Source organism: Suricata suricatta, chromosome 7 (assembly GCF_006229205.1).
Source record: "Suricata suricatta isolate VVHF042 chromosome 7, meerkat_22Aug2017_6uvM2_HiC, whole genome shotgun sequence".
NCBI lineage: Eukaryota > Metazoa > Chordata > Mammalia > Carnivora > Herpestidae > Suricata > Suricata suricatta.
The window spans coordinates 100,857,729-100,871,565 of record NC_043706.1 but is presented as its reverse complement, the minus strand read 5'-3'; the positions used below and the strand labels follow the sequence as shown (position 1 = coordinate 100,871,565).

At 32.9% G+C, this 13,837-nt stretch overlaps 1 protein-coding gene across 4 annotated transcripts in view; it reads right to left on the bottom strand.

Annotated features, from left to right (window-relative positions):
* The window catches only part of KPNA5 (karyopherin subunit alpha 5), a 40,134-nt gene that overhangs the window by 15,494 nt on the left and 10,803 nt on the right, over positions 1–13,837 (bottom strand). For all 4 annotated transcript variants that reach the window (XM_029944695.1, XM_029944694.1, XM_029944696.1 and 1 more), the window contains 3 exons: positions 13,646–13,777; positions 11,608–11,696; positions 5,051–5,150 (listed from right to left, as the gene is read on the bottom strand). In XM_029944695.1, coding sequence (XP_029800555.1) covers positions 5,051–5,150; positions 11,608–11,696; positions 13,646–13,777 — 321 coding nt within the window. The remainder of the gene's footprint in view (positions 1–5,050; positions 5,151–11,607; positions 11,697–13,645; positions 13,778–13,837) is intronic.

The window sequence follows — 13,837 nt, the reverse complement described above, 5'->3', positions numbered from 1 at the left end:
AAGGCATACCAAAACCAAGGGAAGTAAAAATGTTAAAAGTGTTTTAATATAATAATCATGGAATATGATCCAACATAAATGAATTTCAACCTACTCATTATATGTACATTATTGGAAATAAACCTAATAATAGTGGAGGACTAAAGATGTAGAAAACACAAAATGAAATCACTTTTTTTAATCACTTCACCTCTCTGAGATAGTTTACAAATCTGTGAAGTAAAGTCTGAATTAGATGAATTCTATGATCTTTCATTTCTCAAATCAGACAGACCTAGATTCACAGAGCATCTTAGAACAGTGCTGGCATATAGTAAGCATGGAGACTGAGATGTTGGCTCTTTTATTGCCAAGATCAGTATTGATTCTATATTCCTTAAAGTTTTTTTTAAAATTTGTATTTCCTTATTTTTGAGAGAGAAAGAGAGAGTTTATGTGGACATACACACGTAGAGGGGAGGGGGTAAGAGAGAGGGAGACAGATTCCCAAGCAGACTTCAGGCTGTCAGGGCTGAACCTGACATGAGGCTCGAACTCAACGAACCGTGAGATCATGACCTGAGCTGAAATCAAGAGTCAGACACTTAACTGACTGAGCCACTCCGGCGCCCCTAAAGTTTTCCTTTTTTAATCAGCAACCTAAAGTACCCCTTAAGAAGAAAAAAAATATATAAAGTACCCTTTAGTCTATCTCAGAAAAGGGCTGTATGCTAAATTTAGATATGCTACAAAAAAAAAAAAAGAGTAGTAATAGCTTTTTCATGCTCTAGTATTTTACTTTTTTATTAATTTTTTTTTAATGTTTACTTATTTTTTGACAGAGAGAGAATGTGAGCAGGAGAGGGGGAAGAGAGAGAGGTAGACACAGAATCTGAAGCAGGCTCCAGGCTCCAAGCTGTCAGCACCCTTGACTCGGGGCTCAAACTCATGGACCCAGAGATTATGACCTAAGCCGAAGTCAAATACTTAGCCAACTGAGTCACTCAGGTGCCCCTCATGCTCTAGTATTTTAGATGAATTTTCTCTTCACCCCAATCTTAAAGACTGCCAGGACCTAAACTATAACCTTCTGAAAGTACTTATCAATCTTCTCTACTGGGCCCTCCCCTGTAAGGATGACCCTAGGGCCCAGGAACAAGAAAGTTGCTTTACAAAACAGATGTGTCTGTAAGTGAGTAAAACAAGTCTGCGCAACTGGATCCTTCCTGAACAATCGTGCCTTTACCCTTCCCAACCACCTTCTCTTCCTTGAACAGAGAAATGTGGAAATCATTTTTTAAAGCAAATATAAATTTTTGAGTTAAAAAATTCAGCATACCTGATCCAAATTTTTTTGCCGTCTTGAAAAACAATGAAGTACTACAGATTTTTAAAGCAAAATAAAAAATTTCTGACTGTCTTCTCAGAACAAGGAAAAGAAAGAGAGAAATACAAATCCCATCTCTGAGGAGTGCAGTAGACATCTGTAATCCTACCCATAATATATTGTGGACAGGATTATAAATGGGGAGGGAAAGGTGTTATCTCGATGCCTGAGGAGGTAATAACTACCAGTAAAAGAAAGCCAATTTAAAAAAAAAAAAGAAGAAGAAAGCGAATTTATTATCCAACTATTACCCCAAAGATTCTCAAGAATCAGGGGTACCAGGCATCCAACTATTACCCCAAAGATTCTCAAGAATCAGAGGTACCAGGCATCACAAAAGGGACAGAAGAAGAAACTGTGTTAAAACAGAAAGAAAGCTTAAACATCTAAATGAGAAACTGGTTAGACTCTGGATCCCTATTGTATAGGTAGTTGTCTAATATTTATTTTAAGGAGAAACTGAACAACAGAAAGTTAACTACAGAAACTGAACTTTGGGGTATCAGGCATAGACAAGGTTGAAATAAAGCACAAGATCAGAAATTCCAGAGTAAAAGTTTACATACTGACTGAAGAAATCCTCCAGCCCTCTTCCAATACCCAATTCTCACATCTCCAGTAGTATTATCTATGCCACCCCTCAACCCTATCTATACACTTTTCAGCAGGAGACTGGAACATCTGTCTCTGGAGAAACAGAATGATTTCAGAAAACATACTGAAATTTGGAGTTCCTCAGCGAAAACACAGTTTTGCTGCCCAATTACTCTCTAATGAAGTCCATGAAACAATGAGTTTATACACCCTCCTATATACCCATTTTCCATTTAGCTTTTAGTGCCTGCCTCCTAAGTATGTCCAGAGTGCCCAAGATCACCAGTTAAATGAGGAACTCCCCGCCAAGTAAAAGAGAGACTAAGACAAACCATAAACAAAAGAAAAACATACAAAGAAACAGAGACACCAGATAAAAGAAAACTTCAAAAAATTGTAAATCCTCAGATAATTTGCTAGATTATCTGAGTAATTAGTAATACCATAAAAGAAGCTATATGATACCCATATAGAAGAACGCTATATAAAGATAAGCAGAGAACAAAAAAAATCTTGAAAATATAAAATATGATTGTAATAAAAATTTCACAAAAAGTCAGTAATGAAGGAAAGATTTCTCATAGAAAAATCACAGAAAATGTACCCAACAAAAGCCTTAACCCCTACTAATGTGAATTACATTGTAAATTTGGAATACATAAGTAAACAAGAAGAGACAAAGATTTCTAACTCTAAGGTGTTTATATTTTAATGGAAGAAATATTTTTTTAAATTAATATATGTAATATTTTTTAAAAATACATACTATGTTAAAGAATACTGAGAAAATAATTACAGTAAATGTGGAAGTCAGTGGCTATGGGTACTGAAAGATTACATTATTATACACAGTAGTCAGAGTAAAGCTCACGGAAAAGGTGACTTATAAGCAAGCATTTAAGGAAGACAAGGGAATTAGGTAGATATTCAGCAGATATTAAGCATTAAGTTGTAGGCCAATGGTTCTCAAAGTGTGGTCCATGGACTCCTGGAGGATTCCTGAATCTTTCAAAATGTACCACCAATCTTTGTATTCTTTACCTCCACATACTTGGAAGGGGAGAGGAAAGCCAGTTTCCTTTAAGAATTACCTTGTAGAAGCAGTAAAAACTACTTATTTTATTAAATCTCAACTCCTGAATACATGTTTTTTGAATACATTGTAAGATGTACATATACATAAACATATATATATACATATAAAATATATTTTAAGGGGTACCAGGATGGGTCAATAGGTTAAGCGGTTGACTCTTGATTTCAGCTCAGGTCATGATCTCATGGTTCGTGAGTCTGAGCCCCACGTTAGGCTCCAGGCTGGCAGTGCAGAGCCTGCTTGGGATTCTGTCTCTCCCTCTCTGCCCCTACCCCATTTGTATGCTCTCTTTCCTTCTCTTTCTCAAAAATAGATATTAAAAAAATATCCATTACTGTTACTAAGTAGAGAAAGAGGAAAAACCAAACATGGCATTTTAAACTAATTATATATTTACACCTATTATCTCATAATTATTATTTCAATATCTATACATACAGATGCACACTATTTTAAAACAGGAAAAAAACAAAAAAGGAAATGTATTTTAAGGAAAGAAATTTAAAATGAAAAGCAATGCATAAACCAAAGTTCATGGAATAAAAATTCAATTAAAATACAGTTATCCCATACCATTTTTAAGAGGTAAAAAAATAAATTACTATGATTGCTTAAAACCATAAATATAATTAGCAAATTCTACATATGCAAGCCTAAACACAGAAACAGCTGGTGAAAGATTCACCACCATCAGTTAAATTGACCCTTATCATCTCCTCAGACAAAATATGAACACTTTCTATCCTTCCAATTCTATAATGATCATTGCCAAATAATCAGCTTTTTTATATAGATTTTTTTAAAGGCCGTTTGAGGGGTACTTATGTGCCACATAATATTCTTTTCCTTGTTATTAAACCCAGTCCAAATACTCATTTCTTCTTCTACTATTAACGTGAAAATTGTAAAAAGTCCTTCTATACTGAATAAGGCCATTGCTGCAACATTATTTCATAATATGTTTCCTCAAGGAGCTGTGGTACAACTTACTCAAAACTTTTCTATGTATCTATTAAACCAAATTTCTGATTAAAATAATAATTTTGTTCCCCTTTTTCATTTTAGCATACTTTACAATGCTTTATACTCACTATTTAGTCATATTATGTACTTGTCAATACACATGGGCTAGAATAGGCATAGATGGTTGTGTAAGAATTATACGAACAACGGGTGAACCCATAACATGCTATGGAAAGATCAACAGAACCATGGTACCAATAAGATTTTAAAGTCGTGTTGGCAATGCAGGCAAAATGTAGCCAAATCATCCATTTTTTAAAACTGGAATGGTTAAAGTATAAATGAGAAGGCATATTAATTCATACATCATATTTTTGAACTAGGAATTTATTATTTTTGCCCCCAGAAACTTTATTACTAAATCCTCTCCAGATTTTAAGCTTTGTTAGTGCTACAGTCAATGTTCTTCTTTAATTAATAGATACTGATTTCAGAAGAAGTATAATGGTGCCCAGAAATTTACCTACATTCTAACTTTTTAATAGTATCTTATTGGTAAGACAATAGAACTAGACTGGGAATTTATTAATAATATACTCTTTTAGCAGAATATGAGCAGATGAGGGGAAAATATATTCTAAATAGATAAAAAGTACTTGGGAAAGTACAAGCCATTGTGGACTAACTTTTTTTCAAATTTTACAACTCATAGACCTAGATGAATTACTTTAATCTTTTTAGGGGCTTCAATTTCCTTTAAATGAAAAGAACTAGACTAGAAGATTTCTAAAGTCAACACTAACATACATAAACATCAAGTGACAATGTGACAATGGTTGCCAAGAGGAAATCATGAGGTAAGTAAGAGCAGAAGGGAAACTTCTTTTTGACTGTATATTTCAATATTGTCTAATCAATAAAGAAAAGTAATTATTAAAGAAAAGCATAAAGTTCCTTCAATCTCTGAAAATCTATTATATGCAGACTTAAACACTTACATAGATTCCTTAATTTGCATATTTTACTCATACCTTACTAAAGTTTGGAGGAGGGTTTTTCCCTCTACATAAATTTGAGAGGGCCCATACAGCATTTCTGGTTGTTGTAAGTCTGTTTGAATTTGTTAATAACCTGCCAAAAAAAAAAAAAAAAAGAAAAAAGAAAAAAGAAAATCATCACTTTACATTCATTTTTTTCCTCTTTAGCTATTTTGTATCATAAAGTATAAAAATTCTCAATATATTTTATAAGGTAGTCAAACCCAAGTGGTAAACTAGGAAAGGAGAATTTTAAAAATCATTGTATCTCCAGAAATAAAAATGAATATATAACTGCTTTACTTTAAAAAATTTGAATCTATGATATAAATGGATTCTTACCAGACATAAAACATGTCTAAAATAAAGGGTGTCATGGAAAACTGACTTATTCCTATATACTTTAAAAAGTATTAAATTACTTTTTTTAACCATGAAAATAATACATTATACTTTTAGGAAACAGAGTCAAATCGAATGCAGATCAGCTACTGAGAAGAGATGTTTTACTCTAAATAGATTGTTTATCAGTATATTTGATCTGCAACTTGCTACAGGTATAGAGAAACTAGGTTAAAAAAAATCTCTATTCTGTAGTGACATCAGCAAAAAGCTAGGTAGAGAAGGTAACTTTGGCAGTTTGTCCCCCACTAGAAAAAAAATATAAACAACAACAAAAAAACTTGCAAACAGAGTCAGAATCAACTCTTGAAGACGGGCACCTGGGTGGCTCAGTCAGTTAAGCATCTGACTCCTGGGGTTTCAGATCAGGTTATGATCTCACAATTAGTGAGATGGAGCCTAACCCCGAGTGGGCATTGCAAAAGGGAGCCTGCCTGGGATTCTCTCCCTTCCTCTCTCTCTGACCCTCCCCCATTTGTGAGCACACACGGTCTCTCAAAATAAAAACTTAAAAAAAAAAAAAAAAAGAACTCTCGAAAACAATCAAAAGTTTACAAAGAAAACTTTTAACTAGGAAAGAGCTAAAATGTGGTAGGCTTGAAACAGTGTTACCCTTGCCCAATCCCCTCTCCAGTCTGGAATCAGTCTTGAAGAAGCAAGCTAGAGTTTCCCACTGTGAGTTCGTTCCAAAAAGGAACTCAAGAGATTTGTTTCCAAGAAATTGTGTCTGTCCATTTTGATCTCGTGGGTGCTGCCTGAAGGACAGATGCAGGGGAGTTGCCTTTGTTTTGTCTAACTGGGAACTCCTCATTAAGATCAACAGTTAAATTCTCATCAAAATTCACAGAGCACAGAAGGCAAGGAGATTATAGATTTAAAGTGCTGGGGAAAACAAAACTGTCAACTAAGATTTTATATCCTGCAAGAATTCTGTATCATGTTAAAACTATCCTTCAAAATAATCAAAGAGACAGTAAAAGATTCCCTGTACAACAAAAGCTAAGAAAATTCATCACTAAGTAGATCTGTTTTACAAAAGTAACTAAAAGTGAAAGCACAGTAAACAATAACTCAAAACCATAAGACAAAAAAAAGATTTTGATTTTCAATTTTTCATTTTTTATAGGATTTAAATAATTATAAATCTGTGTTAACTGACATACAATGTACAATGTTATTTTTTACAATAACAACTTAAAGGGGGTATGACAGTGATATACAAAAGCAGAGTTTTTTCATAATATTGAGATTAAATTGGTATTGACTTAAGATATTAACTGTACTCCCTGGATTAATCCTTAAGAACTAAAAAATATACAGAAAGGGAAATGAGAATGGAATCAATACTATATCTTACCAGAAAAAGTCAAACACAAAAGAAGGCAATAAGGAATTGAGAAACAAAAGGGATATAAAACATACAGAACACAATAAAATGGCAGAAGTCCTTCCTTGTCAGTATTTATGACGAATACAAAAGGATAAAGCCTTCAATTCAAAGGCAGTGACCAGCAGAATACTTTTTTTTTAAAAATCCAAAAGTAAAGAAGCAACAATCTATAAACCATCTATAATGCACTTTACAAGATACTCACTTTAGATTTAAAGACACAAAGAGGCTGAAAGTGAAGGGATGGAAAAAGATATTCCACGCATAGTAACCCAAAGAGAGCCAGGGCAGTTATACTAATATCAGACAAACAGACTTCAAGTTGAAAGTTATTTTAAGGTGGGATGCCTAGGTGGTTCCATTGGTTAGGCCTCTGACTCTTGGTTTCAACTCAGGTCATGATTCCTGGTTCAGGGGTTCAAGCCCCGAGTCTGGCTCTACACTGACAATGTGGGACCTGCTTGGGATTCTCTCTCTCTGCCTCTCCCCATGCTTACTAGCTCTCTCTCTTAAAATAAACAAACAACAAAAAAAGTTATTTTGAGAGACAAAAACAAAGATAATATATTGATTAAAAAATCAACCCATAAAGAAGATATAACATTTATAACTTATAAAAATTTAACGACGCAGCAAAGAATACAAAGCAAAAATGGACAGACCTGAAGGAAGAAATACACACTGGTACAACCATAGTTAGAAACTTCAATACACTGTTTTCAATAATGGATAGAACACCTGGATAGAAGATCAGCAAGAAAACAGAGGACTCAACAACTCTATAAACCAACTAAATATAAAAGACACCTATATACAACATTCAACTCAGTAACATAATATATATTATTCTCAAGTGCACATTAAACATTCCCTAGGATATACTGTAGGTTAGATCACAAAGCACTACCAATGAATAGGTCAAAAAAGAAATCCAGGAACAAATTTCATTGAAATAGCATAAAAAAAAATAATACTTAGGAATAAATTTAACCAGTTCTATACATTGAAAACTAATTCATAAGGAATTGCCAAGAAACCCTCTATAGCTAAAACAATCTTAACCAAAAAAAGGAAATTGAAGGACTCACATCTGATTTCAAAATTTACCACAAAGCTACTGAAATCTGGCAGAAGGACAGATGTATAGATCAACAGACTAGAATTGAGAATCTAGAAATGAGCCCACAAATGTATAGTCAATGCACTTACAACAAAAGTGTCAAGACTGTTCCATGGGGAAAAAAGATTCAACAAGTCATGCTGGGATAAACAAATGCCCACATGCACCTCACATCATATAAAAACCCTCAAATGGGTCAAAGATGCAAATATAAGAGCTAAGACTGTAAGATTCTTAGAAGAAAGCATAATGGCAAATATTAACAACCTTAGACTTGGCAATGGTTTCTTATATATGACACTTAATGCATAAGCAACAAAAGGAAAAATAGATAAATTGGATTTCATCAGTTTTAAGACTTTTGTGAATCAATGGAAACTATAAGAGAGTAGAGACAACCCAGAGAGTGCAAAAAACAAAAAATAATTGAAAATCATTTATCTGACAAGAATCTATTTAGAATATCTAAAGAATTCTTTTTGTTAAGGTTTATTTATTTTTGAGAGAGAGAGAGACAGACAGAATCTGAAGCAGGGTCCAGGCTCTGAGCTGTCAGCATATAGCCTGAGGCGAGACTCTAACTCATGAACCGTAAAATCATGACCTGAGCCTAAGTCAGACACTTAACCAATTGAGCCACCCAGGAGCTGCTATGAGGAATTCTTGTAACACACAAAGAGATAAATAACTGAAATTTTTTAAATATTCAGAAGACTTAATAAACATTTACACATGGCCAACAACCCAATGAAAAGATGTTCAATGTAAATCAAAGCAAAATGAGATACCACCTCACAGCTGCTAGGCTGGCTTAAACCAGAATCACAGTAACATAACAAGTGTTGGTAAGAGTATAGAAAACCTGAAACTCTCATACATTACTGGTGAGAATGCAAAATGGTACTGCTGCTATGAAAACCAGTTTGGTAGTTCTTGAAAAGTTAAAGATAGAGTTCTATTCATAAGTATATACCTAAAAGAATGAATGTTCATAGGAATACTACATAATCAAAAGGTGGGGGGAAAACCCCAAATGACCATTAACTGATGAATGAGAGAATAAAATATGATAGAATATTACTGAGCCATAGAAATAATGAAGTATTGATACATACTGTAAAATGGATGAACCTTGAAAACAATATGCTAAGTGAAAGAAGCCAGATACAAAAGGTCACAAAATGTTATGATTCCATTTATATGAAATGTCCAGAATAGCAAAATCCACAGAGAGCAGATTAGTGATTTCCCAGAGTTGAGGCTATGAAGAAATGGGATATGACAGCTTAATGGGTATTGGAGTTTCTGCTCGAGGTGCTAAAAGTTCTGGAATTGTGGCGCCTGGGTGGCTCAGTTGGTTGAGTGGCTGACTTCAGCTCAGGACATGATCCCACAGTTCGTGGGTTCGAGCCCCATGTCAGGCTCTGTGCTGACAGCTCAGAGCCTGGAGCCTGCTTCTGATTCTGTGACTCCCTCTCTCTCTGACCCTCCGCTGCTCACGGTCTTTCTCTCTCTCTCAAAAATAAATAATGTTAAAAAAAAATCTAAAAAAAATAAATAAATAGAAGTTCTGGAACAAAATAGTTGTGATAGGAACAAAACACTGCTTAATGCCAGTGAAGTGGATATTTTAAAACAGTCAAAATGGCAAATTTTATGTTACCTATCTTTTATCATATACAAATTCTGTTCTACATGTTTTCCTACAGTCTATGAAGCCTCCTAAAACTGTAGCACATTTAGAAATAAAATAATTATACTGACTTTCTATATCAGGGATTGAGAAATTTTTTTAATAAATATTTTAGGCTTTGCAGGCCTTTCTCTGTAGTAACTATTCAACTGCTGATGTAGCATGAAAGCAACCACAGATATTAAGTAAGCAAATGGGAATGAATGTGTTCCAATAAAATTTAATTTACAAAATAGGAAGCAGGCCAGATTTGGCCTGAGGACTGCAGTTGGCCGAGCTCTGCTGTATACTACTCTTCTTTATCTATTTTAATGGGATTTATATAAATCGAAGTTGAATTAAACTAAGACAACAAATGTGTCAGTATATGAAGTCTGTAGTAGTAAGAGGTTTACATTTACTGAGAGGTTTACGTTTACTGAAAAGTTAATATTTCCTGAGAATGAAATGAAGTAAAATAAAACAAAACTCAAACAGAATTGATAGGACCATTAATAAAAGTTTTACATTTACTTAAGTATTAACTAAAATATGAACTTCAGTGTGAACAACAGATAATCCATAATCTTTTTTTAAGCTAACAGCTTTCTTCCTTTTGTCCAACTAAAGTGCAAGCATCTGGTAGCTAAGTTAACATACTTTCTTTTTCACTACCTTCCTCAATTTTTTAATGAAACTGAAACTTTCTAACTTTTTAAGACTACTCTTTATCTGAAATTTATTATGTTGATAACTAGCACTATATAGCTGGGTACTTTTGTTCTCCTTTGGAGTTTTTGTTTGGTTTCCTTGGTCTTGATTTTTTAATCCTTAGAACATTTAAAGGAATTAGAATTAAGAAATGCTTACATATTATTTCATAAACCATTACCAACTTGAGATATTAACAAATAAGAAAATGATAGCAAGCAAAAGTAAAAAGAAACAAAGTGCTCAGCTAATCTACAAACCATATAATCAGGCCAGAAAAATCTCAAATTGAAATTTAAGAGATACCTTTCATAGTATGAATTTCAAAACAACTCTGACATTGAGCTCTAAATCACTATTTTCTTTTACAGCTCAGCTAAATTCTCAGACACTTTGGAACATTAACTTTGAATAAGCCCAAAGTTAATGACACAGCAGGTGGTTCAGTGGCCTGCACACACTAAATATTCAATGTTAGTGAGTGAAATGCTGAGAAATCACTCTGTCCATGGAGTTACTCATTCTAAAAGAATAAAATTTCTTTTGCAAACTAGTATCTAAAATTTATTCTTGCTGTTCAATTCTTTAGTTTGGAGAGGACGGCTAATAGCACAAAAATGACAACTTTTCCCCTTTCAACCATCTCAACTAGTTTTCTTTTTCACTACTTGCCAGTGGCATTTAGCCTAAGAAGATCCTTTTGGTGAAAGACAGCCAAGAAGAATAAAGGAATTTAACTTTCAAGTAATTTTGTGTAATTTCTGTGAAGGATCTTATTTTTATGGTAATTGCTTTTAAAAAAATGTAATGGATTTGAAAAAGAAATCACTAGATAAATCATTTAAAATTCTAACTCTGAAGGCAAAATCTCATATGATCTTTGTTCTCTGAACATTTCAAAATCAAATATCAAAACCGGATATCCTAAATACATCATTCGTTCACGCATTAAAGATTCCATGCTTTAGCAAAACTTGAATTTTTATTGTACTACTACTACTTATATCCTTATTTTGTAGAATTATTTCAGCTCAGTAAGCATCAAGTACACAATGAACACTCTTAACTATTGCTTAAGAAAAAATAAAGATGGATATGATAAAAACGGGAACATTTGTTGTTTATCCACTTTCAAGCTATTGATAAAGAAGCCAAATTTAAAAGCATCATTGAAGAACATAATTGTGTATATAGAAATACAGTATATAATGTAATTTTTTTCAAAAACTAGTATTCATTTGTGGTAAAGTACTTACTCTAAAAGAGGTGGAAGTATTTCACAATTCAAAACAAAATCTCTGCATTCTGCATTGTCACCAGCAATGTTACCAAGTGCCCAAACAGCCTTAGAAAAATGAGAAAAATGAGAAAAATATCCTTACAACAATATCTTAAATAATCTCTCTTACAAATGAGATGTTAGTACAGAATGAACAAAGTAATAGCTTCCAAGATGTTTAGAAAAACAAAACATGCTAGCTGAATAATAAGAAAAGTTTAAAAGTGCCATTTACTAATATTTTTAACAGAACTCAAAGATTGGACATTAAAAAATTTTTCATTACATACTAGTATAATGTTTATTCTGTTCAACAAAGAGACTGTCTACTCTGACTCTACATGGAGAGACAAGATATATTAATTTAGTGGATTCTTTAATTACCTATACTAGAGATTTACTCTATGCCAAGGAATCTACTCACTCACTGGGAAGGACTGATTTGTTAAAAAAAAAAAAAAAAAAAAAAAAAAAGGGAAGGAGAGACAAAACATAGAAAAAGTGAGGTAAAGTTAATACAAGATTTGGCATGGGATTGATCTTTGAAAATAAGTTTAGAATTAGTCCAGGTTCATTATAATTTTTTTAATAATTGGAATAAAAGATTCAGTTATTAAATTTCAATTAAATGATAAATTCTGCAAATACAAATTATCATTTCATTAGATTCTCATTCAAATTTTTCAAACAAGTACAAAAGTAGACATAAATTACATTTCAGTTGAGAAAGTTTTAACACTTATGACATAAGTTAATATTTTTAACATCTACTCTAGACCTCAGTTTATTTTCTTTCTTTTTTTTTTTTTTAAAGAAAAGTATTTTACAGGGGCCCTGGGTGGCTCAGTTGGTTAACTGTCCAACTCTTGATCGTGACTCAGGTCATGGTCTCACACATGGTTCGGGAGTTAAACCCCCACCCTGGGTTCTGTGTTGGCATTGCAGAGCCTGCTTGGGATTCTCTCTGTTCCTCTCTCTCTAACCCTCCCCCTCTCTCTCACTTTGAAAATAAATAAATAAATTGAACAACAACAACAACAAGAAAGATCTTTTATGAGATGGGTGCTTTAAGCAACAAAGCCATAGAGCTACCTTAAGAAAACTCTTTTAATTTAATGATATTTTTCACCCTGTGGAATTGATATCCTATTGGTGGGGAAATCAATATGTATAACTATTTTGGAGATCAATTTTGAAATATGTAATAAGAACTTAAAAAAGTTTTTTCTTTTATCATAAGTCATTTTTCCTAATGAAATAATCAAGAGACACATAAAGATTGATATATAATGATGTTCCTCACATATCAGTAACATTAATAAGCTAGAGATAACTCCAATATATAATAATGGAGGGATAGATAACAAATTATGGTATATATGACTAGATAATGAATAATCAAGAAATTTTCTTGGAAGAATAATTAATCCCATTAGAAAAGGCTCCTAAATCAATATTATGTGGGGGGAAAACCCATACACTGTATATATAAAACTAAACAGATGAATGGAAAACAGATCAATTTACCTTAACAACAGTTCAAAAGAAAAATATCAAAACATTTTATTTTCTTTTATTGGTACAAATTATATGTGATTAAATTTTCCCTCCTACAACAACTATGAGTATTTATTTATAATGTTTACTTTAAAATAGTTCTATTAAAAATGTGATAGTTTTAAAAAGAAACAACAAAATAATCTATGGACAAGCAAATAATCAGGAGTTGGACCAGACCAGGTTTAAAACCTCGTTCAGCAATTCATTATGACTTTGGGTAAATTACTAACTTTTCTGGGTCTCAGTACGCTCTTTTATACAGGGGAATAGTAATTTTTGATAGTTGAGATCACATTTACAGAGAACCCAAGATTATGCCTGAGACAGTACATTCTATTTTCCTTCTAATCTGACACTGAATAGAAATTGCTATACTTTAACAAATAAAATCCAAATGCAACTCTTAAGAAAACATAAAAATCTAGTAAATATACCCATTCATATTAGAAACATACCTGCTCTTGCACATCTTCATGCTCTGAATTAAGAAGTTTGATAAAAATTGGAACAGCCCCAGTTTCAATCACTACCTTGGTATGCAGAAAAGTTCCAGATGCTATATTAGTTAATGCCCATGCAGCTTCAAACTAAGGAAAAATAAAAGTAGAATAAGTGAAAGCACTAAAGAAACGTCAAAAAGAAAGAGA